Source organism: Rhinoraja longicauda, chromosome 4 (genome assembly GCF_053455715.1).
Source record: "Rhinoraja longicauda isolate Sanriku21f chromosome 4, sRhiLon1.1, whole genome shotgun sequence".
NCBI lineage: Eukaryota > Metazoa > Chordata > Chondrichthyes > Rajiformes > Arhynchobatidae > Rhinoraja > Rhinoraja longicauda.
Window position 1 is genome coordinate 26,673,963 of NC_135956.1, and position 23,132 is coordinate 26,697,094.

The window sequence follows — 23,132 nt, forward strand, 5'->3', positions numbered from 1 at the left end:
TCTCACTAGGGCCCTGTACAACTGCAGAAGGACCTCTTTGCTCCTATACTCAACTCCTCTTGTTATGAATGCCAACATTCCATTGGCTTTCTTCACTGCCTGCTGTACCTGCATGCTTCCTTTCAGTGACTGATGCACTAAGACACCCAGATCACGTTGTACGTCCACTTTTCCTAACTTGACACCATTCAAATAATAATCTGCCTTCCTATTCTTACCACCAAAGTGGATAACCTCACACTTATCCACATTAAACTGCATCTGCCATGCATCCGCCTACTCACACAACCTGTCCAAGTCACCCTGCAACCTCATAGCATCTTCCTCACAGTTCACACTGCCACCTAGCTTTGTATCATCGGCAAATTTGCTAATGGTACTTTTAATCCCTTCATCCAAGTCATTGATGTATATTGTAAATAACTGTGGTCCCAACACCGAGCTTTGCGGTACCCCACTAGTCGAAACAGGGTGGACCATGTGAAGGTTGCAATCTCCCGCAAACCCTTCTGGTCTTCAGCCAAATCCCTGGAAGACTTTGACCCCAAGAGTGAGTGGTGCAGAGCCTGGAAAGATGCCAACACCAACAACGGAGAGATCATCACAGACCTCACAGTGAAACCACCGGGATTTGACCTCCATCGCAAGCAATATCTAACCCTGAACAAGATCCGCACCCTCCATGCAAGAACAGCCCATCACCAGCACAAGTGGGGGATGACAGACAACCCTGCTTGCGACTGCGGATATCCAGACCAGACCATCCCTCACATCGTGAATGACTGCTCACTGAGGCTTTTCCTTGGTGGCATCAAGGCCATCCACCCAGCAACTGATGCTGGCCTGGCCTGGATGTCTAACCTTGACCTACAACTTTAGGCTGTGCACGCCATATGCAAGAAGAAGAAGAACCATCACATAGCTTAATACTGCAACGCCAGTATAACTTAGCATATTACATGCTGATTTCCACAATCCATGGTATTGCAACAATCAGAGTGCTTCTTTTCTGGTATTTATTCTATGTTAATACTTGCTCTATGTCCACATCACATCCTTTTTCTACAAGTAATGCATAGCATGTGCATTCACAGAAGATCTGGAAGAAATTGTGAATAAACTGCAACCTCCTTGTAACAATTTTCACTCTATTACATTTTTAGGTTTCAGAGGACTTGCTGATGGCATGTGTTTTTGTTTTTGCTTCATTGGCTGCAGGCCTTTGGCATCAAGCATCAAAACCAAATTACAAGACAAAAACAATCTTCAAATTCACAAAGTGCCCATGTAATCTGCCACAAACGTCCTCCAAAACACCATGTGGATGATAATCAACCAATTACCTTGGTTGCACAAGCAAAGATCCACACTTTGCAAGATTTTGTTCATTGTAGCCTTTTCAGTCTTGAGTGAAAACTTGACTAGTAGGGATAACCTTGTGTATGAATGGAGTCCTTTGTGAATGTTGGTGGTCAGATGCTGCTGACTGGTCAACATTCATTTCTGCATAGATATGAAGGCTGTCCAATTGTATCTCCTGGCTGGCAGATATTGTTCACTGTCTGCAGCTTGATTTAGTGTGAATCTGTAGTCTACCTACGAGGCGGCACAGTGGTGCAACTGATCGAGCTGTTGCCTCACCGTGCCAGAGACCCGCATTCAATCCTGACCACGGATGCTGATTGTGTGGAGCTTGTACATTCTCCATGAGACTGGGGGTTTCCTCTGGGTGCCTCGGGTTCCTTCCACATCCAAAGACTGTGCAGGTTTGTCGGCTAACTGGCCTCTGTAAGTGTGTGAGGAGTTGATGAGAAAGTGGGATAGTATAGAACTGCTGTGAACGAGTGATCAATGGTTGGCGTGGACTCGGTGTGCTGCAATTCCTATTTTTTTTGCTGCATCTCTAAACTAAACTAAACTAATTACAACCACAGGGTTATGTTTGCCTTTGACATAACTAGTGGAGTGGCAGTATGCTGGTCTGTTTTCATAAGAACACATTTTGTTCTTGCCTCTCCAGATCCTTCTCAACGTGACTCTTTTAGAGCACATCAAACTGGTGTGGCCTTGGAACAGGTCATTATTACATCACTGTGCACATTGTTCCCTGATCTGCCAGTGTTGCTGTCTCTGTACATGCCTGTTGAATAATGACTGTTGAATAATGTGATCTTAAAACTTAAGACATCCTTGGGTTGTGTCAGCCACTCCTGCAGAGGTTTAAAAAAAAAGCTAATTTTCATCATTTACTACGATAATGGGAGCTGCACTTACCATCTGCTGTTTTCTTTTATTTCATAGAGTCATACAACATGAAACAGGCCCCTCGGCCCAAATTGCCCGTACCAATTAAGATGCTCCTACACTAGTCACACCTGTCCATCCTCTCAACGTTTCCTATACATGTACCTGCCCAATTGGTCCACCTTTCCTATCCATGCACCTGTTCACTTGATAATGTCAGAAATACTTTAACACTCTGCAGGACTCCTCGATTAGATGGACTGAGGGTATGGTAAGCCAGAGAAGGCATTTTTATTTTTCAGCAGCTTCTTTGTCTGGTCTTTAGTGTAGGGCTTCATAGAAAACATAGGTGCTGGTGTAGGCCATTTGGCCCTTCAAGCCAGCACCATCGAGTCAGGACCTAACAAGTGGAAACATTCTCTCTGGATGTTGAATCGAGAGTTGTAATTGATGACAGTCACTCTCAGCGCCTGGGAAGGTTTGATCAAGGTCTGCTGACCTGGCGTCTCCAGTACTTTGATGGCCATGCCATTGAGTTCCTTCAGGTGGCACTGTCTGTGAGACTGGCTCTGGGACAGGTGGATGGCAGTGATACTGATGTCACAGTCCTGGGCTACCAGCACAGGCCAGCCCCGGCCTTTCCATAGGCCCCGCTGCTACACCACACATCATAACATATTTTGGGTGGCATTATGCATTACATTAGTGCCAAACTCTCTAAAACCCATTGAAAGCAGTCTTGCAGTGTGACTGTGCATTACATCAATGGCATCTGGTTGAATTTGCAAGAGTAAGCAAAACATATTTTTTCATTCATATTAAGTGGTTTTCAGCCATATCAATTTTGTTTTAATCCATGTACTGGTTGTTTGCTGCCATCATTGAATTGATTTGAAAGGCACAGCATGGAAACAGGCCCTTCGGCCCACCGAGTCCAAGCTGACTATCAATCACCCATTTACACTAGTTCTATGTTAGACCCACTTTCGCATCCACTCCCTACACACTAGGGGCAAATTTACAGAGGCCAATTAACCTACAAACCCACGTGTCTTTGGGATGAGGAAGGAAACTGTAGCACCTGGAGGACCATGACTCGGTCACAGGGAGAATGTGCAAACTCAGCACAGACAGTACCCAAGGTCAGGATTGAACCAGGTCTCTGGTGCTGTGAGGCAGACACTCTACCAGCTGTGCCACCATGCCAACCTTATTTATTAGCAAAAAAGCTCATGCTATAGATACTGTACAGTGTCAGTTCCTTATCTTCTGAATGAATTTACAAACTGTGAAGTCCTCCTGTCCATTGTTTCAAATTACTGGTGCAATTTGTTTTATTAATTGCCTTCGCCTGGGGTTTGCAGTACATTGAAATATAACCTTTCTTTCGGCAACTGACATATTTGAGTGTTCCAAACTGAATGGATTGTGGAGTGTAATGGCCATTGTAACATAAACAACTGATTGACAATAGACAATAGACAATAGACAATAGGTGCAGGAGTAGGCCATTCAGCCCTTCGAGCCAACACCGCCATTCAATGCGATCATGGCTGATCACTCTCAATCAGTACCCCGTTCCTGCCTTCTCCCCATACCCCCTCACTCCGCTATCCTTAAGAGCTCTATCCAGCTCTCTCTTGAAAGCATCCAACGAACTGGCCTCCACTGCCTTCTGAGGCAGAGAATTCCACACCTTCACCACCCTCTGACTGAAAAAGTTCTTCCTCATCTCCGTTCTAAATGGCCTACCCCTTATTCTTAAACTGTGGCCCCTTGTTCTGGACTCCCCCAACATTGGGAACATGTTATCTGCCTCTAATGTGTCCAATCCCCTAATTATCTTATATGTTTCAATAAGATCCCCCCTCATCCTTCTAAATTCCAGTGTATACAAGCCCAATCGCTCCAGCCTTTCAACATACGACAGTCCCGCCATTCCGGGAATTAACCTAGTGAACCTACGCTGCACGCCCTCCATAGCAAGAATATCCTTCCTCAAATTTGGAGACCAAAACTGCACACAGTACTCCAGGTGCGGTCTCACCAGGGCACGGTACAACTGTAGAAGGACCTCTTTGCTCCTATACTCAACTCCTCTTGTTATGAAAGCCAACATTCCATTGGCTTTCTTCACTGCCTGCTGTACCTGCATGCTTCCTTTCATTGACTGATGCACTAGGACACCCAGATCTCGTTGTACTCCCCCTCCTCCTAACTTGACACCGTTCAGATAATAATCTGCCTTTCTATTCTTACTTCCAAAGTGAATAACCTCACACTTATCTACATTAAACTGCATCTGCCATGTATCCGCCCACTCACACAACCTGTCCAAGTCACCCTGCAGCCTTATTGCATCTTCCTCACAATTCACACTACCCCCCAACTTAGTATCATCTGCAAATTTGCTAATGGTACTTTTAATCCCTTCGTCTAAGTCATTAATGTATATCGTAAATAGCTGGGGTCCCAGCACCGAACCTTGCGGTACCCCACTGGTCACTGCCTGCCATTCCGAAAGGGACCCATTTATCCCCACTCTTTGTTTTCTGTCTGTCAACCAATTTTCTATCCATGTCAGTACCCTACCCCCAATACCATGTGCCCTAATTTTGCCCACTAATCTCCTATGTGGAACCTTGTCGAAGGCTTTCTGAAAGTCGAGGTACACCACATCCACTGACTCTCCCTTGTCAATTTTCCTAGTTACATCCTCAAAAAATTCCAGTAGATTTGTCAAGCATGATTTCCCCTTCGTAAATCCATGCTGACTCGGAATGATCCCGTTACTGCTATCCAAATGCTCAGCAATTTCGTCTTTTATAATTGACTCCAGCATCTTCCCCACCACTGATGTCAGACTAACTGGTCTATAATTACCCGTTTTCTCTCTTCCCTCCTTTCTTAAAAAGTGGGATAACATTTGCTATCCTCCAATCCACAGGAACTGATCCTGAATCTATAGAACATTGAAAAATGATCTCCAATGCTTGAACCGTTCTCAGCAATCTATTCAGCATTGGTTTTGCAGCCTGGGACTTAGCTATAGCTCTGACAATGGACTCCAGTTCTATGATTAGTCTGTCACGAAGGAAAGTCTTTTAGCTTGCTTGAGTGCCATTCCTATCAAGCAAGCTAAATTGACTTGAAACTTCAGGTGCCATAAATGCACAGTGAACAGAAAGTCCTTGTTTAAAGATATATCACCGTGTGAGTTAATCTCCAGGTGTTCCGTTTCCTCCGACATTCCCAAGACATGCAGGTTAATAGGTTAATTGGCTTCCGTAAATTATCCCTGGTATCGGACTCGTGGGCCAAAGGGTCTGTTTCCATGCTGTATTTCTAAACTAAACTAAACTCTCTTCTACTTCTTTTTCAGTCAATTCTATATTCATACTGTAACTGTCCCTTTAATCCTGGAAGGTTCAGTTCCATTAATCTAACTCTCATACAGCACTTTATGAAATATCCTATGAAAGCCTGTGTAGCTTATGGAAGGTTTCCAACCAACAATATCCAAGCTGGTCTCCTTCAACAGTGTCAGTCACTTGCAGTGCCATTTTATCTCCAGGCAGATAAGTGGTCTTGAACTCTTATGCATTTAGCAGTCACAGACAACGCAGCCAAACACTATGTTATAGTATAGAAACATGCAGCAAGTGACTAAGCTGCTATGCAAAAAAGATATATTTCAGCAGCGGGTCAAATGTTTTGCTTCTCCCATGGTACTGTATGATTGACAGAGAAAGCAATCTGATTATCTCATAGATGAGATCCTTGGGATAATAATCTAATAATGCATAGAAAAATGCTGCAAAAAAAAGTGATTTTCAGGTTCTGTAGGTGTTTAGGTGTTTCATATTGAAAACTGCACCAACCACAGCGGCTTTCATCTTATCAACCACTTTCTTGGCTAGGTTCCACGAGATTTTGAAATTACACCCATTTTCTCATCAATCTTCTTTGAGCTGTTTGAATGAGGCATCTTCAAGAAGGATGTCAGACACAAGATTGTTCTAGTTTCCCACATCATTTATCAAACCAATCTGTGGCAGCTCTTAGCTTCTTTTTTTTCCTGTTCAACTGCAAAATTCAAGTGACGCACATGGCTACTTTTTACCTGTGCACATTTGAATGTCTGTAGAGCATTGAATACATACAATGCATGATAGTTTAGGTTAGAGATAGAGCGTGCAAACAGGCTCCATGTCCGTGCCAATCAGCAATCACCCGCACACTAGTTCTCTCCTACACACTAGGGACAATTTTACTGAAACCAACTTACCAATGAACCTGCATGTCTTTGGAATGTGGGAGGAAACCAGAGCATCGAGAAAAAACCCACGCGGTCACAGGGAGAACGTACAAACTCGGTACAGACACCACCTGCAGTCAAGGATCAAACCCGGATCTTTGACGCTGTACAGCATCAACACTACCGCTGCGCCACTGTAGGCCGCCCCAATCGCAACCTTGAGGTGGCTAGCACCGGCGAAAGATAACAAAGTTTATACCTGGAATTCCACGGCATAATCTTGATTTTACTATTGCCTGCAATGAAATAGTACCCGCTGTTCCTTAGATTTTCCTTTCTTTTTGCCCATTTAATTTCTGTGTACATTTGTCCTACACCTTTTGGATTTGAATAGTCAAATGAGAGGTTTGATGGGAAGTTTTCTTGGAAATAAGTAATCAACCTTGACCAATCATTCTGGAGTGTGTCAATGAACCAACAATATCAATATCAAAATAGATCCAGAAAGTGAAATCCAGGGAGGCAAAGAAGAGAGTAATTACACAATATGGAGGAAAAATATAGAAAAGGCTAAAAGAAATTGGATTTTGAACTGATGCAATTAGTTCCCATATTTGTATAAATTAATTTGCAGTGACAGGGATCTTGTTTGACAGGATTATGACTTATCATGGGATTTAAAAAGTCTAATTAAACAGAAATAGAAAAGCAACTCTTAGGATATTTGATAGAAACAAAATGCTGGAATAACTCAGCGGGCCAGGCAGCATCTCTGGAGAGAAGGAATGGGTGACTTTTTGGGTAGTGACTTCATAAACATAGCACAAAAAGTAAGGACATTTGTGTTTGGTAGATTATTTCTTTGTTGTAACAATGCTTCTTGGCAATAAATCTTATACCGTTGGAAAGCCTGTTTATTTCCCTTTTAAATGGTGCCACATTTGTAAGGAACATGCATTTGTGGGATGAGCAGCAGAGCTGAGTATGTGGGTTACGCCAATGAAAAATCTGCCAAATCTTCTCTGCCAATGCCAAACAGCTTATTCTGCCATTGACTCTTGTTCGGTGTTGTTTGGTGGATTGGATGATTGAAGTCTGAATAAACAAGACATATTGGCAATTTAACAATTTATTCATTTAATAAACAGGAGCCTCAGTAGCGTGTGGAAGAACCATACACAGCCACAACAGCCTGGCACATCCTCCTCATGCTGGCCACCAGCCTGGTCACACACTGTTGTGGGATGGCATCCCATTCTTCAACCAGCATTTGTCGCAAGTCAGCCAACGTGGTTGTGTTGGTCACTCTGGCACGAACAGCACGCCCAAGCTGATCCCACAAGTGTTCAATGGGGATGAGGTCAGGACTGCTGGCAGGCCATTCCATCCTCTCCACTCCCAAATTCTGGAGGTAGTCTCTGAGAAACCCTGCTCTGTGGGGGCGAGCATTGTCATCTTGGAGGATAGAGTTCGGTCCCAGACTGTGGAGATATGGGATTGCCACTGGTTGTAGAATCTCATCTCGATATCTCTCTGCATTGAGATTGCCTCCAACGATGACAAGCCTCGTTTTTCCAGTGAGGGAGATGCCGCCCCACACCATCACACTGCCTCCACCAAAAGATGTTACTCTATCGGTGCAGCAATCAGCATAGCGTTCTCCGCGTCTTCTCCACACTTTGACCCTATGATCCAACTGCCGTAGGCAGAATCTGGACTCATCGCTGAACATAACGTTCCTCCACATGTTCAGGTTCCAGTGCACGTGTTGCCGACACCAGCACAAACGGGCCTGAATGTGAAGGGCAGTCATGGCAGGCCTCCTGGCAGCCCTATGAGACCGGAGATCGGCTCCGAATTGTCTGGGCAGAGAGCCGTCGGCCATATCGTCCTGCAAACCTTGACTGCAAATCTGTAGAAGACAGCCTACGGTTCCTAAGTGCTGACAGGGTGAGGAAACGGTCTTCTTCGGGTGTCGTCTTCTTGGGACGCCCACTTCGCGGCCTGTCTCTGACATCCCCCATTATATGAAACTTGGCCTTCACTTTGGAGATAGTACTAGGGCTCACTCCAAATAATGCCGCAACTTGGTTTTGCGGAACACCAGCTTGAAGTTGCCCTATCGCACGGGCCCTATCCAGATCAGTCAAACGTGGCATGCCGATTCTTGGAGCAGACACCTACTGACCACTGTAGCAGGGCCCATGCTCACAGATGCTGCCAATCAGGTGCCAATCAGGCACCTGATTGTCAGCACCTGGGGGTACCAGAAGCTCAAAACAAGAGTCAATAGCAACAGCAGAATAAGCTGTTTGGCATTGGCAGAGAAGATTTGGCAAATTTATCATGGGCGCAACCCACATACTCAGCTCTGCTGCTCATCCCACAAATGCATGTTCCTTACAAATGTGGCACCATTTAAAAGGGAAATAAACAGGCTTTCCAACGGTATAAGATTTATTGCGAAGAAGCATTGTTACAACAAAGAAATAATCTACCAAACACAAATTTCCTTACTTTTTGTGCTATGTTTATTTGAATGAGGAGCCTAATGCTTAATGTCATTTCTGTGCAATAAGCATTGGACAATACAAAAAGCTATAGATTTTCATGTTTAGTTGCACTCCTCCCAACTTGAAATCCAATTTGTACATAGTAACAGTAACAGCTATCAATTTTGCTGATATTTCTACTATAAATAAAGGCTTTGTATGGAGAAACAAGGAACTGCAGATACTGGTTTATTTTTAAAAAAGGTACAAAGTGTTGAAGTAACTCAGCAGGTCAGGCAGCATATCCGGACAACATGGAAAGGTGTCATTTTGGGTTGGGACCCTTCTTTATACTGGAGTCTGTAAAGAGGTCCCAACCTGAAACATCACCTGAGTTACTGCAACACTTTGTATTTGGCTTCATATGAAGGATCGTTTAGGGCTCAAGAATTGTTCCCAGATAAACCTAAATATTCCTTAAATGGGATAATGAACTTCAAAAGCAAAAAAAAGTTAAATCCAAATGTAATATTTTCTACCAAAATACAGGGTTATCCACGGCCAATAATGTCTAATAAATATATAAATGACATATCCTTAAAATACTAATTACTGAAAGGGGAACAAGAATTCTGGCAGGCAGATAAAATAAGCACAGAAAGATATATTTCTCTTAATCCTGTACTTTCCTGCAGGCCATATGGAATTTGCAACACCTTGACTCCACCGAATGCTTCCAGAAAACCTCCAGGTAATCTTTTAATAATAGCACACCGATCTAACATTGCAAGCAGCTACATCCACCTCAGACAATTCCCTGCTTTCAGCAGCAGCAGAAAATCTGTCTCGCATATTATTTTAATAATCCTATATCTAAACTGATCATTCTACCCTTCAGTGCCCACTAATCAGATTTTCAAACAGCTCAATATTTTGTAATATTTAAACAATATTGGTAAGCGAGGCCTCCTGCTGATTACTGTATCTTCTGATGTAATGCATCAGGATAAAATAAACTGCATGAAGAAAACATGCCCCAATATATTCAAGCCTTGGGCAAAGGACGTCCTTCATTAAGAGCCAGAATCTGTAATTATTATTTCCAGACTATACTTGATCCAAAAACCCCTGTGAAACAACCTTTGGATATGGTTTGTGAATCTCTTGCCTTTTATAATTGGAATAATAAACAATAATTAGACCTGAACAGTAGAGATCTTCAAAGAGGGAACCGAGTGTACTTCTGTTCAGCGTGTACATTAGAGATAATAAATAGAAACATGATCCTCAATCAACAGCCATTCTCTTGCTGCACATGATGTATATAAGCGACTCCTGCTGTTTTGAGCAAAAACACAAAATGCTGCTGTAACTCAGCGGGTCTGGAATCATCTCTGGAGAACATGGATAGGCAATGTTTCAGGTTCAGACTCAAGAAGTCTGCAGAAGGGTCCCGAAGCAGTGAGTAGGAATTAACGGGTCCTTTTCAGAATGGCAGGCAGTGACTAATGGGGTGCCGCAAGGCATGGTGCTGGGATCCCAGTTATTTACAATATATATTAACGATTTGGATGACAAAATTAAATGTGACATCTCCAAGTATGCGGATGACACAAAACTGGGTGGTAGTGTGAGTTACGATGAGGTTGCTATGAGACTGTAGGGTGACTTGGATAGGTTGGGCGAGTGGGCAGATGCATGGCAGATGCAGCGTAATGTGGATAAATGTGAGGTTGTCCACTTTGATGGCAAGAACAGGAAGGCAGATTATTATCTGAATGATGTCAGATTAGGAAAAGGGGAGGTGCAATGAGACCTGGGTGTGCTTGTACATCAGTCACTGAAAGTAAACATGCAGGTACCGCAGGCAGTGAAGAAAGCTAATGGCATGTTGGCCTTCATCGCAAGAGGATTTGAGTTTAGGGTCAAGGAGGTCCTACTACATTTGTACAGGGCCCTGTTGGTGGGATAAAAGAATGGGTCGACTGGGCTTTTATTCACTGGAATTTAGAAGAATAAGAGGGGATCTGAGAGAAACATAAAATTCTTAAAGGATTGGACAGGCTAGATGCAGGAAAAATGTTCCCGATGTTGGGTGAGTCCAGAACCAGGGATCACAGTTTCAGAATAAGGGGTAGGCCATTTAGGACTGAGATGAGGAAATACTTCTTCACCCAGAGAGTTGTGAATCTGTGGACTTCTCTGCCACAGAAGGCACTGGAGGCCAATTCACTGGATGTTTTCAAGATAGAGTTGGATTTAGCTCTTAGGGCTAAAGGAATCAAGGGATTTTGGGAAAATGCAGGAACGGGGTACTGATTTTAGATGATCAGCCATGATCATATTGAATGACGGTGCTGGCTCGAAGGACCGAATGGCCTACTCCTGCCCCTATTTTTCTATGTTTCTATGACCCAAGACTTTGCCTATTAGTGTCCTCCAGAGATGCTGCCTGACCCGCTGAGTGACTCCACCACATTGTGTTTTTTACTCAAGATTCCAGCATCTGTAGTTCCTTGTATCTCCTAATATCTTAATATTTGTAATACTGAAGATGTTTAGCAATAAAATTGTTCTTCCCTCCAAAAATATTAAATAAATTCTGCTGGTCCAATGTAGATTATATATTTGATGATATTTTATGCCAACCTTGTCTCATTTGTCACCGAGCATTTTAAAATGTTTTTCATTTATGTGTCTACTTTTGTATTGGTACCGCAATATATTGCATGGATTTATGTGCATCATGTGTGGCATTTAATCTTAAGAAAAATAGAATAATGCTTTTGTTTCTAAAGGTTATAATTAGTGAAGCATTCACCTTTTAACTTATCGATAAATGTTTGCAATTTTGCCATTGCAATTTAGAAAAAAAAAAGAGAATGACTTTATCTGTGTGATGAAACTAAGAATGTCAATGTTTGAATCCTTGCAAAAAGGAATTAAAATGTGAGATTATTAAATCAATCTAATCAAAAGAAAAAGATATATGCAGTAAACTCCAAGTAAATGGCTTAATAGATACAAATCAAAAAATGGATGTGATCAGAACTCCGTACCTTGGTGCCAGTGAGAGAATGCTATCTAAGTGTTGACAACATGTTTTGTTTCCTCATCTTTCATCAAAGGCTGAATACGCCTGGATAATCTAAACTGAGCAAATCTCATTTTCAATAATCTAATAGAGCATGAATTTAGACAGCTATCTTTAATTTAAACTGAAGGCTTTTATTCTCATGATATCCAAGGCATGTTGATATCTACCAAAATTAAAATTCAGCATTTAATAATTGTCTTTTCTCTCACCTTTAATTTAGTCTGTTTTAGGCCCTTTGGCTCACCTAGTCCTGACCAGCGATCCCCACACACTAAGACTTACACATATCAGGGACAATTTACAATGATATCAAACTAATTAGCCTACAAACCTGTACATCAATGGAGTAAGGGAGGAAACCAGAGCTCCCTGAGAAAACCCACGCAAGTCATAGGGAGAACGTACAAACTCTGTACAGACAGCACCCATAGTCAGGTCTAATGGCAGTCCAGGACGGTAACTCTACCGCTGCACCACTGTGCCGCCATTGTCGCTTGTAGGATTGTAGCTTGTTTGCCATTGAGGATTTAAGAATTTACTCTTCCAAAAAGTGATTTGACTTTATTTATTTGTTTGATTTTCCCACAGTGTAGCAACCTTAACTGGGTCAGGCGTCTATTTTAAATTCACATAGTCTTATTTTGACTCATATTTATCACAGTGAAAATATGACCTGCAGGGCAGTTAAAACAGTGAGCTTCTCCTACGATTTGATGACCGTGACTGAACTCCATCTGCCTTGTTTGTGCCTGCCTATGTCGACCAGTGAAATCAGTTCAGTTAACTTTATTGTCACGTGTACCGAGGTACAATTAAAAGCTTTTGTTGCGTGCATAGGTTCACTAGGTTAATTCCCGGAAAAGCGGGACTGTCGTATGTTGAAAGGCTGGAGCGATTGGGCTTGTATACACTGGAATTTAGAAGGATGAGGGGGGATCTTATTGAAACATATAAGATAATTAGGGGATTGGACACATTAGAGGCAGGAAACATGTTCCCAATGTTGGGGGGATCCAGAACAAGGGGCCACAGTTTAAGAATAAGGGGTAGGCCATTTAGAACGGAGATGAGGAAGAACTTTTTCAGTCAGAGAGTGGTGAAGGTGTGGAATTCTCTGCCTCAGAAGGCAGTGGAGGCCAGTTCGTTGGATGCTTTCAAGAGAGAGCTGGATAGAGCTCTTAAGGATAGCGGAGTGAGGGGGTATGGGGAGAAGGCAGGAACGGGCTACTGATTGAGAGTGATCAGCCATGATCGCATTGAATGGCGGTGCTGGCTCGAAGGGCTGAATGGCCTACTCCTGCACCTATTGTCTATTGTCTATTGTCTATTGTGCTATCCAATCAGCAGAAAAACAATACATGATTCCAATCGAGTCAGTTACAGCGTATAGAAACATGATAAGTGCAAAGTAAAGCCAGCAAAGTCCAATCAAGGAAAGTCCAAAGGTCACCATGAGGTAGATAGTAGTTCAGGATTGCTCCCTGGTTGTGGTAGGATGATTCAGTTGCCTGATAACAGATGGAAAAAAACTGTCCCTGAATTTGGTGGTGAGCGTTTCCACACTTTTACTGTATACCTTTTGCCTGTTTGCATTAATCATGCTTTAGGCTAGAGCTTGCTTCGCTTCAGCTGCACTGCCAATTTTGGTATCATCATCAGATCACAACTATGGCACCTACAATTAAATCCACGTCATTAATTTGAACTCGGTCCTCTGGAATTCCACTGCTCATTGATCTCCCGCTACTAAAGCTGCTGTCAACAATTACCCTCTGCTTTCTGGCAGTAAACCAACTTCATAATAGTACTTGGTAGTTCCCTTCAATCTCGTGGGCTTTTCATTGTCGATCAGTCTGCCAAATGGGACTTTGCCTTAGGGTTTAAATGATATCCAAGCATTTCATGTCAAATGATCAACCATCTATCAACACCAAAACAGAAATGCTGGAAGAATTTACCCAGAAAGAGAAAAAAGTCGATATTTTGGCTCGATATCCCGAGGGACCTTCCTCGGAACTGGAGAAGAGTAGAGGGGTCGCAGTTTTCAAAGCAAAGTTTAATGGAGGTGAGGGGTGTATGACAAAAGACCGCAGAAAGATAGGTTAAGACAGATCAACTGATTAGGTGCATTAGTACTGACCATTAGTGAAGCATCCTGAAAGAAACAAGGTGAGAAACAAACAAGTTGTAGAAATGGGAAACGATGAGAGAGCAGTTTACCATAAGTTGGAAAATTCAATGTTCATTTCAGAGGGTTGCAAAGTGACCAGATGGAAGATGTTTGCCATTAAGCTGAAAAGGATGCAGAGAAAATTGTATTCTGACAAAGGCAATCAAGGTCTATTTTAACCAGAACCAGATGAACAGGAAGATACCCTCTTTGCTAAAGTCCAGAACTGAAGCTACCACGAAGGATGATCCCACACTGCAGTTGAAGGCCAAGTATGATCTTTAGCTAGAAGCTCAGTTCAATCAGCTGATTGAAGACCTGAATACCATCACGGGTTACAAGCCAAAGTCGTGCCCAATCTCTGGCAACTAGGCATCTCTGTCAGATGTGCTCGATTCCTTTTATGCCTGTTTTAAACAGGCAATAAAAAGTTAATCTCAGCTCGTCCCTCCTTTCCCCACTGAATCTGTCCCACTACAAATCAGTGGCAGGTCAGATCTGCTTTAATGCTTTAATGCGGCCATGGTGGCGCAGCGGTAGAGCTGCTGTCTTACATCGCTTGCAGCGCCGGAAACCCAGCTGTTGTCTGTACGGAGTTTGTATGTTCTCCCGTGACCGCGTGGGTTTTCTCCGAGATCTTTGGTTTCCTCCCACACTGCAAAGACGTACAGGTATGTAGGTTAATTGGCTTGGTGTATGTATGAATTGTCCCTTGTGGGTGTAGGATAGTGTTAATGTGCGGAGATCGCTGGTCGGTGCGAACTCGGTGGTCCGAAGGGCCTGTTTCCGCGCTGTATCACTAAACTAAACTAAAAGTACTTTATGGTGAAAGTTAATGATCCATATTTATGTCAGTTTTCCTGACAATCTAGACCACCTGTAATTTCTGAGACATAATGCACATGTCTGGAAGTCAGGAACACGCTGACTATTGATGTCCACCTTGCAAACTGTTCTCATTCAAATCACTGACAAAAAAAAGTATTGGAGTGTAGATCAGTATAGCGCTTCAACCGAAAATACACTTTTGGGTGGCATGGTGGCGTCGTGGTAGAGTTACCGCCTTACAGCGCTAGAGCTCCAGGTTCGATCCTGACTATGGGTGCTTGGCTGTACGGAATTTGGACATTTTCTTCGAGATCTTCAGTTTCCTCCCACACTTTGGGAAACCAAAGTTATTTGAAGAGCAATTCCAAGTTATTTGGCTTGGTATAAATGTAAATTGTCCCTAGTGTGTGGGGGATAGTGTTAGTGTGTGGGGATTGCTGGCCGGTGCAGACTCGACAAGGTGAAAGGCTTGTTTCCGTGCTGTATCTCTAAACTAAACTAAACTTTCTGCTCGGCTTCTGTAAGGCTTCATTCTGCTGCTTTCCCAGTCAACAAACAACACCAATCCCCTGTGGATTGTACCGTGTTCAAACAAATGATATAGAGAAGGTATTCTGTACATGAAAGCCTACTCAATGTTTATGGTCATCTTTTCCAAAGATGAGTGATAAGTGTCATTTCTTCATTGCTGACCACAAAATCTGAACTGGTGAAAATGTTTGCATTGGGGGTTGTCAACAGGGAAACATTACGCAAAGACTCAAATATTTCAAATTGATTTGAACAAATAGTCACCTATTTAGTTTTCCATTTTAATTATAAAAAAATGCTAAATTTTTTAGCACTAATTATTGAACACCTGTTTTATAAGAGCCAAAGAGATTACAATCAGGAAAAAAACTAATGGGTGGCAAAGTGTGGAGGGCACAGTGGCTGAATTGATAGAGTTGCTGCCTCACAGCATCAGAGACCCAGGTTCCATCCTGACCACGGGTAATGTTGTGTGGAGTTTGCACGTTCTCTGTGTGACTGCGTGGGAATCCTCCAGGTGTTCGGGTGTTCAGGTTTGCTCCCACTTGACCTCCACAGCCTTCTGTGGCGATGAATTCCAGAGATTCACCACTCTCTGACTAAAGAAATTCCTCCTCATCTCCTTCCAAAAGGAATATCCTTTTATTGATGTGGTGCTTCTCTAAAGCCTCCTCTGTTCACGTTCTGCTTTCTCCACAGCCCATGGGATCGGAGCGGATGGAGATGCGTAAGCGGCAGACATCGGTGCAGCAGGAGATGCCGGGCTCTACACAACCGCAGCAGGGCGCTGGGAACCGGGGCTCCAATGCATGCTGTTTCTGCTGGTGCTGTTGCTGCAGCTGCTCCTGGTACGTCTCTCTGTCTATTTTCTCCCAGCTCTGGAGAGTGACTGGAAGGTAAATAACGCTACGCTGATCTACTCTCCCATGACTACAGGCAGCAACCAACAGATTCCCATGAGATCAGTGCTTAAACAAAATAGGATTAATCAATCCTTTAATCAAAGTGCATTTTGCTAGTCAGCACAGTCCTGTGGGAACGACTGCAGGCTACATTATAGGTTAGTTTCGAGATGCAGCGCGGAAACAGGCCCTTCGGCCAACCAAGTCCCCACCGACCAGCAATCCCCGCACACTCACACTATCCTACACACTAGGGATAAATTACAATTCTGCCAAAGCCAATTAACCTACCAACCTGTAGGTCTTTGGAGTGCAGGAGGAAATTGAAGCACCAGCGGAAACCCCATGCAGGTCATGGGGAGAACTTACAAACTCCGTACAGACGGCACTCATAGTCAGGATCAAACCTGGGTCTCTGTCACTGTAAGGCAGCAACTCTACCACTGCACCACTGTGCTGCACCAACGTGCTGCCAAATTGTTCAGGACATAATGTCCAATAGGTGTCATATTCACTGGTTTTAAAAACCTGAAATATAATTTTTTGAACTCACCTTTTCCTATTCCACCCAAAGATTAGATTATTTTCACTGCATTGGCTACAGGGTTCCTTGTGACCAAGCTAATCAAAGCATTAAGAGGACAGAAGAAAGGACAGAATAGCCCTCTATGATGAAGGCACACCATTATTTACCCAGTCCCTTCAGTCCCAGCCTCAATTAAATCATCAAAGAATTAAGGTAAGTCTGCAGTTGCAAACTGAAAAACTGACAGGATGTCTTTCATTCAAACATTTGCATTCAGGATTCCTACTATTTTGTAGGGTGGGTCTGATTATAGTTAACTCAAACTGCACGATACACTGAAACTTGCACTCTGTGCAACAGAACCTTTCATAATCCTACTAATCTATCTGGATGGAAAAAGGTTCCCTGTTTTTGCTGTCAGGTGCAATGATCATAACATGAACAACTTTCCAACTCCATATATCCATTAATGATGCCATTTGCGAATATATCATGCTTTAGAATACCAGGAGTGGACAGATCCCCGAATAACCATACACCAGAGATTGCCAATAGGCTCATGCCTTCCCTTCCAAACCATGAAGAATCTGCCTCATTCTAAAGACTAACTCTATTTCTGGACAATGAGAGTGATCATGGTATGGTTCAGAACCACAGCAAAATTAATGGCTTACTTCCCCACTGAATCCATTAAATCATCTATTCACATCTCATATCTCAGACAAGATTAACAGAGGCCCAATGCTCGCATTATAATTGTAAACCTCTTAGCTTGAAGAAAGCTATATACAGTTATGATTTTAATAGATTTTGCATCTCTCTCCAAGCTGGTATGTCTTTATTCTTAAGTAGCCTCTATTCTTAGGCAAATTCCTTCATTTCCTATTTTTCTCTACTCTCTTTTGGGAAGCAGTCTCAACTTGCCTACCACAACTGCACTTAGAGAATTGCCCTGCACGTCACCATCAAACTTTCCCCCCTCTCACCTTGTAACTATACCCTCTAGTGTTGAACTTTTGCACCCTGGGATAAAGGATCTGACCGTCTACCATATCTATGCCTCTTATAATTTTATAAACCATATGTTTGACATCTTTCATTGAGAATGACAAAGTCTTAAACTTTGAAGGGAATCAAAGTTTGGAGACAAACTCATTCGACATAATTACTCCATGCTACCTTATTCCCCTTGCTCACCAACACACCAGCATATTGATGGAGCAATAAATACAATGACCATAATCAATATAAGAGCAGAAAATGAAATAGCAGAAGAATGAACCAAGAATCAACATGCCCTTAAACCTGCTCCACCATTTAATAAAATTATGGCCGATATGATCGACTCTACTTTCTTGGCCAATCTCCATTCCTATTGATTTCCCTATCGTCCAAAAATCCACCAGCATCTTGAATGTTATTTATAACTCTGTCTAATCTCTCTGGACTGAGTTTCAAAGATTTATAATGTTCAGAGTTGATATTCTCGTTTCAGTTTTAAATGTCTTAACCCTAACCTGAGACCATCCCTCTTGTTTCTAAACTGCCTCATTGGGGGAAAATATCCTTGCAGCATCTAATTTATTATCTTCAATCCCATTAGATTTTATTTTGTTTAATAACCTTTTATGTGGCATCTTATCAAATACTGTTTGGAAAACCATGACATGATATCCTTTTAGACATCTTGTTGGTTATATTCTCTATAAACTCAGCAGAGTTTTTAAACTTAATTTATCTTTCATAAAGCAACATTGACATTGCCTAACCATGTTATGCTTTTCTAAATATCCTGCATCGTTTCCCGAATAATGAATTCAAGCCATGTCCTAACAATGGAGGCCCAACTAATTGGTCATGCTTCCTGTGTTGTTCTTCCCTCCTTTTTTGAGTAGAGCATTGCTTTTCACCGTATTGCAATCCGCTGGAACGATGCAAGTGTTCGTTGTCCTCTGTCCCCACACCTACACATTACACTGAAGCTAAACAATCAATGCCATTAATAAAAGCAGTTTAGAAAGGATTAGAGAAATCAAGAATCAGACTCTGGGTTGGCTTCAGCTTTAACAGTATACTCCCATGTTGGCTTGTTCAAACAAAAGAGACAACACTTTTTTTGTATCATTAACTGAGATGCAGTCTAACCTTTTCACCATATATATTTGAATGATCCAGATGAGACACATCTGGACTGCTGCAGGTGTTTTTACTCAAGGAAGAACATTAAAATGTTGTCCCATGTCAAGTCCCTTAAATCATTTTTAAAACCTTGATTAGTTCAGCATTAATGGCTCTGCAGTTCCCCATATTGATCTCCTTAAGTTTTACTATTGCTGGCACTTAGTCGGAATCTGTCGTCTTGCAATTAATTCCCTGCTCCGTCCATTTAATTTGTCATATCTTAGAATTTAATGCCTTCTAACCTTGAATATGGTCTAGATACAGGAAGAGATTATTTGGTCCGTCAAGCCTGTTCTGCCATTTAATATGATCCAAGCTGATCTGATTGTAACCTCAGTGCTGTATTCCCATTTATCCACAGAATCTTTTCAGCCATTTGCTTATCAAGCATCTACCTACTTCTGTTACAAAAACGTTCAAAAATTATTTTCCACTGTCTTTGAGGAAGAGAGTTCCAGACTAATGACCATCTGAGACAAACATTGTGTCTCATATCTACATTAAAGGGTGACCCCCAGGGCATTGGTGAGACCACACCTGGAGTATTGCGTACAGTTTTGGTCTCCTAATCTGAGGAAAGACATTCTTGCCATAGAGGGAGTACAGAGAAGGTTCACCAGATTGATTCCTGGGATGGCAGGACTTTCATATGAAGAAAGACTGGATAGACTCGGCTTGTACTCGCTGGAATTTAGAAGATTGAGGGGGGATCTTATAGAAACTTACAAAATTCTTAAGGGGTTGGACAGGCTAGATGCAGGAAGATTGTTCCCAATGTTGGGGAAGTCCAGAACAAGGGGTCACAGTTTAAGGATAAGGGGGAAGTCTTTTAGGACCGAGATGAGAAAGTTTTTTTTCACACAGAGTGGTGAATCTGTGGAATTCTCTGCCACAGAAGGTAGTTGAGGCCAGTTCATTGGCTATATTTAAGAGGGAGTTAGATGTGGCCCTTGTGGCTAAAGGGATCAGGGGGTATGGAGAGAAAGCAGGTACGGGATACTGAGTTGGATGATCAGCCATGATCATATTGAATGGCGGTGCAGGCTCGAAGGGCCGAATGGCCTACTCCTGCACCTATTTTCTATGTTTCTATGTTTTAAACTGTGACCCACTAATTCTAAATTCTCTAATAAGTGGAACATTATTTCCACATCCATTCTCAGGATCATATATGATTTATCCACGTCCTCTCTCATGCCTGTAAATTTCACCAGATACAAGCCTTGACTATTCAACATTTGTCTTTAAGATAACCTGCCTTCAGGTATTAGTCTTGAAAACATTCTCTGAACTACATCCAATGCATTAATATATTTGGTGAATTAAAAATACCCCTGCTATACTCAGCAGCCCAGATGTGTTCTTGTCTGGTCAAAAAGGCTAGGCTGCAACTCAGCTCTTTATGGAACACCAATTACCATATCCTTCCCATCAGAGAAGGGATCTTCCCTGTTGTGTACCTTCAACTGCTCAATTATTGACTGTTTCATAAGGTTACTTGCGCTGTGCTCCCAGTCCTTCTTTAGTGGCAGCTACATTCCACATGGGCACACATTTATATGCAGTCCTTGTGATCTAAAGCAAAATTGAATTAGCTTTGACTAGCTTTTCAAAGATCCATATATACCTTTGATCACTTTGTTTTAGTCGAATCCAATTGAAACTACCCCCATGATGGATGTGAAGCCAACCAATCATTGTGTACGCCATTCTCTTCGAACATCCTTATACAACAGTGATATTTGCAATTTCCAAACCAAAGGCAATATGCCTGAATTTTCAGGGTTTTTGGAAAATAAATGTACTTGCAATTTTCTCAACAGCTTGGGATCATAAATTTCAGGTCCTGAAGGATTATCTAGCTTAAGTCTCATTATTTTCACCATTACCTTTCCTTACTTCTGTCATCGCCGTTTCCCCCACAAGTACTATGTAATTAAAATGTGTATCAGCTATGTAAATTAATTTTTTGAAAAATGTAATAAAGAGCACTCCTGGCAAATGAAAATAAATTGGCATTTTATGTGCGTAATTAAAATATGTTTCGTATGGGTCAAAAAAAGTAATAGATATATTATTCATATCTCTATATAGGCAGAATGCCATTCTAAACCTGGAATAACACAACTTGTCAGGAATGTAGTTCATAGAAAGGTTGCTGATATAAACTAAGATATAAAACTATAAAAGATCTACTTCACAAAATTATCTATATACCGACTCCTATCCTTTTCCTCCAGAGAGGTTGCCTGACCAACTGAGTTACTCTAACACTTTGTATCTATCTTTGATGTAAACCAGCATCTGCAGTCCTTTATTTCTACGTATCTACCTATGATCTCTAATGGCCATTATTTGGGGGGTTTTGACACACCTGTGCAGTCTGCTCTGGCGACTTATTTCCTCCTTTCAGAAAGAGTATTTCTTTGCCCCTTTGGTTCCATTTGTAAGAAAGTGATAATCCCAGTTTAGATGAGCAATCCTGGATGACCCTCTTTCAGCAGAGTGCAATCTCAACAGGGTTGCCTACTCACCAGGCTTCTGAATGGCCCACGATGCAGGAATTCCTGACAAAAGTGCTTTTTCCCCTGTCCCAGTGTCCTTGTAGGCAAAATATCTTCAGAATTTTTTTCTCAAGAAACTATAAACCTCTATGTCTTTGGAGTGTGGGAGGAAACCGAAGATCTTGGAGAAAACCCATGCAGGTCAAGGGGAGAATGTACAAACTCCATACAGACAGGCTCTCATACTCAGGATCGAACCCGGGTCTCCGGCGCTGTAAGGCAGTTGCACTACCGTAATGCCACCGTGCCGCACCGGTAAATAATATGGACTAGTTGTGCCATTTTCATATTGTAAGTACTGCTATGCAATTGAGCATTACAAAATAACACCCATCTGCTGTAATTTCATTCAGCTTATCTCATCTCTCTTGCAAAGCAGGAAGACACTCTAATGCTTCATCACACCACCACCACCACCACCACCTGCTGCTTTCCACTGATCACTGTGCTGTGCGGAATGATCCCTGCTTTTTTAATAACAATTTTCTGTCAGCTTTCCATGAATCTCCATAAGCCTTGCAACAGGAAATCCTGCTGTTTACTAGTTCCATATCCTTTTTCAGTCTGCCTTTCATTGCACTCAGTCTACATTCATTTTCATGATATAAAATTTGTAAGATAGCAAGAATCGTCAATAGATGTAGTTTGTATTTCCGAAGAAGTATCTAATAACTTCCTGGCAAAGCCTGGCAAGTAATGGGAAGATTCAGATGAGGTGGTGGGAGGAGGGTGAGGCTGATGGGTGGAGTAAGTGACAAAGGCTAGAGGCAAAAAGGAGACAAAGGGAGTCAGATAAGGAAAGAAAAGGAGGACTGAAATGAAAAGCTAGAGGGAGGAAGATGGATGGAAGGGGACAGGGGAGAGGAGAAAGTGGGGGATAAAAATAAAATATGGGACTCCTAGATGGGTGATAAGCACACCTACTCCTTGCCCTTAACCATGATCCCACTAATGAACATCCACCTATGAAAGTAACACCCCTCTACTCTTCAATGCTCAAAAGTGTTACTTCACTCTCATCTCGTTGTACTATTGCACGGCACGTCATTTAGTTTTGAATGTTTGACCTAATCACCGTACCAGAACATTCTTTGCACTACCTGCACCATTCTCAGTTCAATAAGTCTCCTTTGTTCATTCCACAATATGTTTTAGTTTCACCTCATACGTAACCACTTTTCATATTCAGGTATTACTGAAATGCTCCACTCCTAAATCACCACACCTTTCTGCTGCAGATATTAACAGTAAAGATTTAACTTCCATTGATTTAAAATATAAGAACTAGTGGAATCAAGGGATATGGGGAGAAGTTGGGCACAGGTTACTGATTGTGGAT

At 42.2% G+C, this 23,132-nt stretch overlaps 1 protein-coding gene across 10 annotated transcripts in view; it reads left to right on the plus strand.

The window, feature by feature from the left end:
• The window catches only part of rgs20 (regulator of G protein signaling 20), a 151,711-nt gene that overhangs the window by 101,683 nt on the left and 26,896 nt on the right, over positions 1–23,132 (plus strand). For 8 of the 10 annotated variants that reach the window (XM_078398545.1, XM_078398543.1, XM_078398544.1 and 5 more), the window contains one exon: positions 16,320–16,468. In XM_078398545.1, coding sequence (XP_078254671.1) covers positions 16,320–16,468 — 149 coding nt within the window. Of the gene's footprint in view, positions 1–888; positions 1,013–9,689; positions 9,746–16,319; positions 16,469–23,132 lie in introns of those variants that run through there. The other 2 variants (XM_078398546.1, XM_078398551.1) reach the window with 2 other exon arrangements.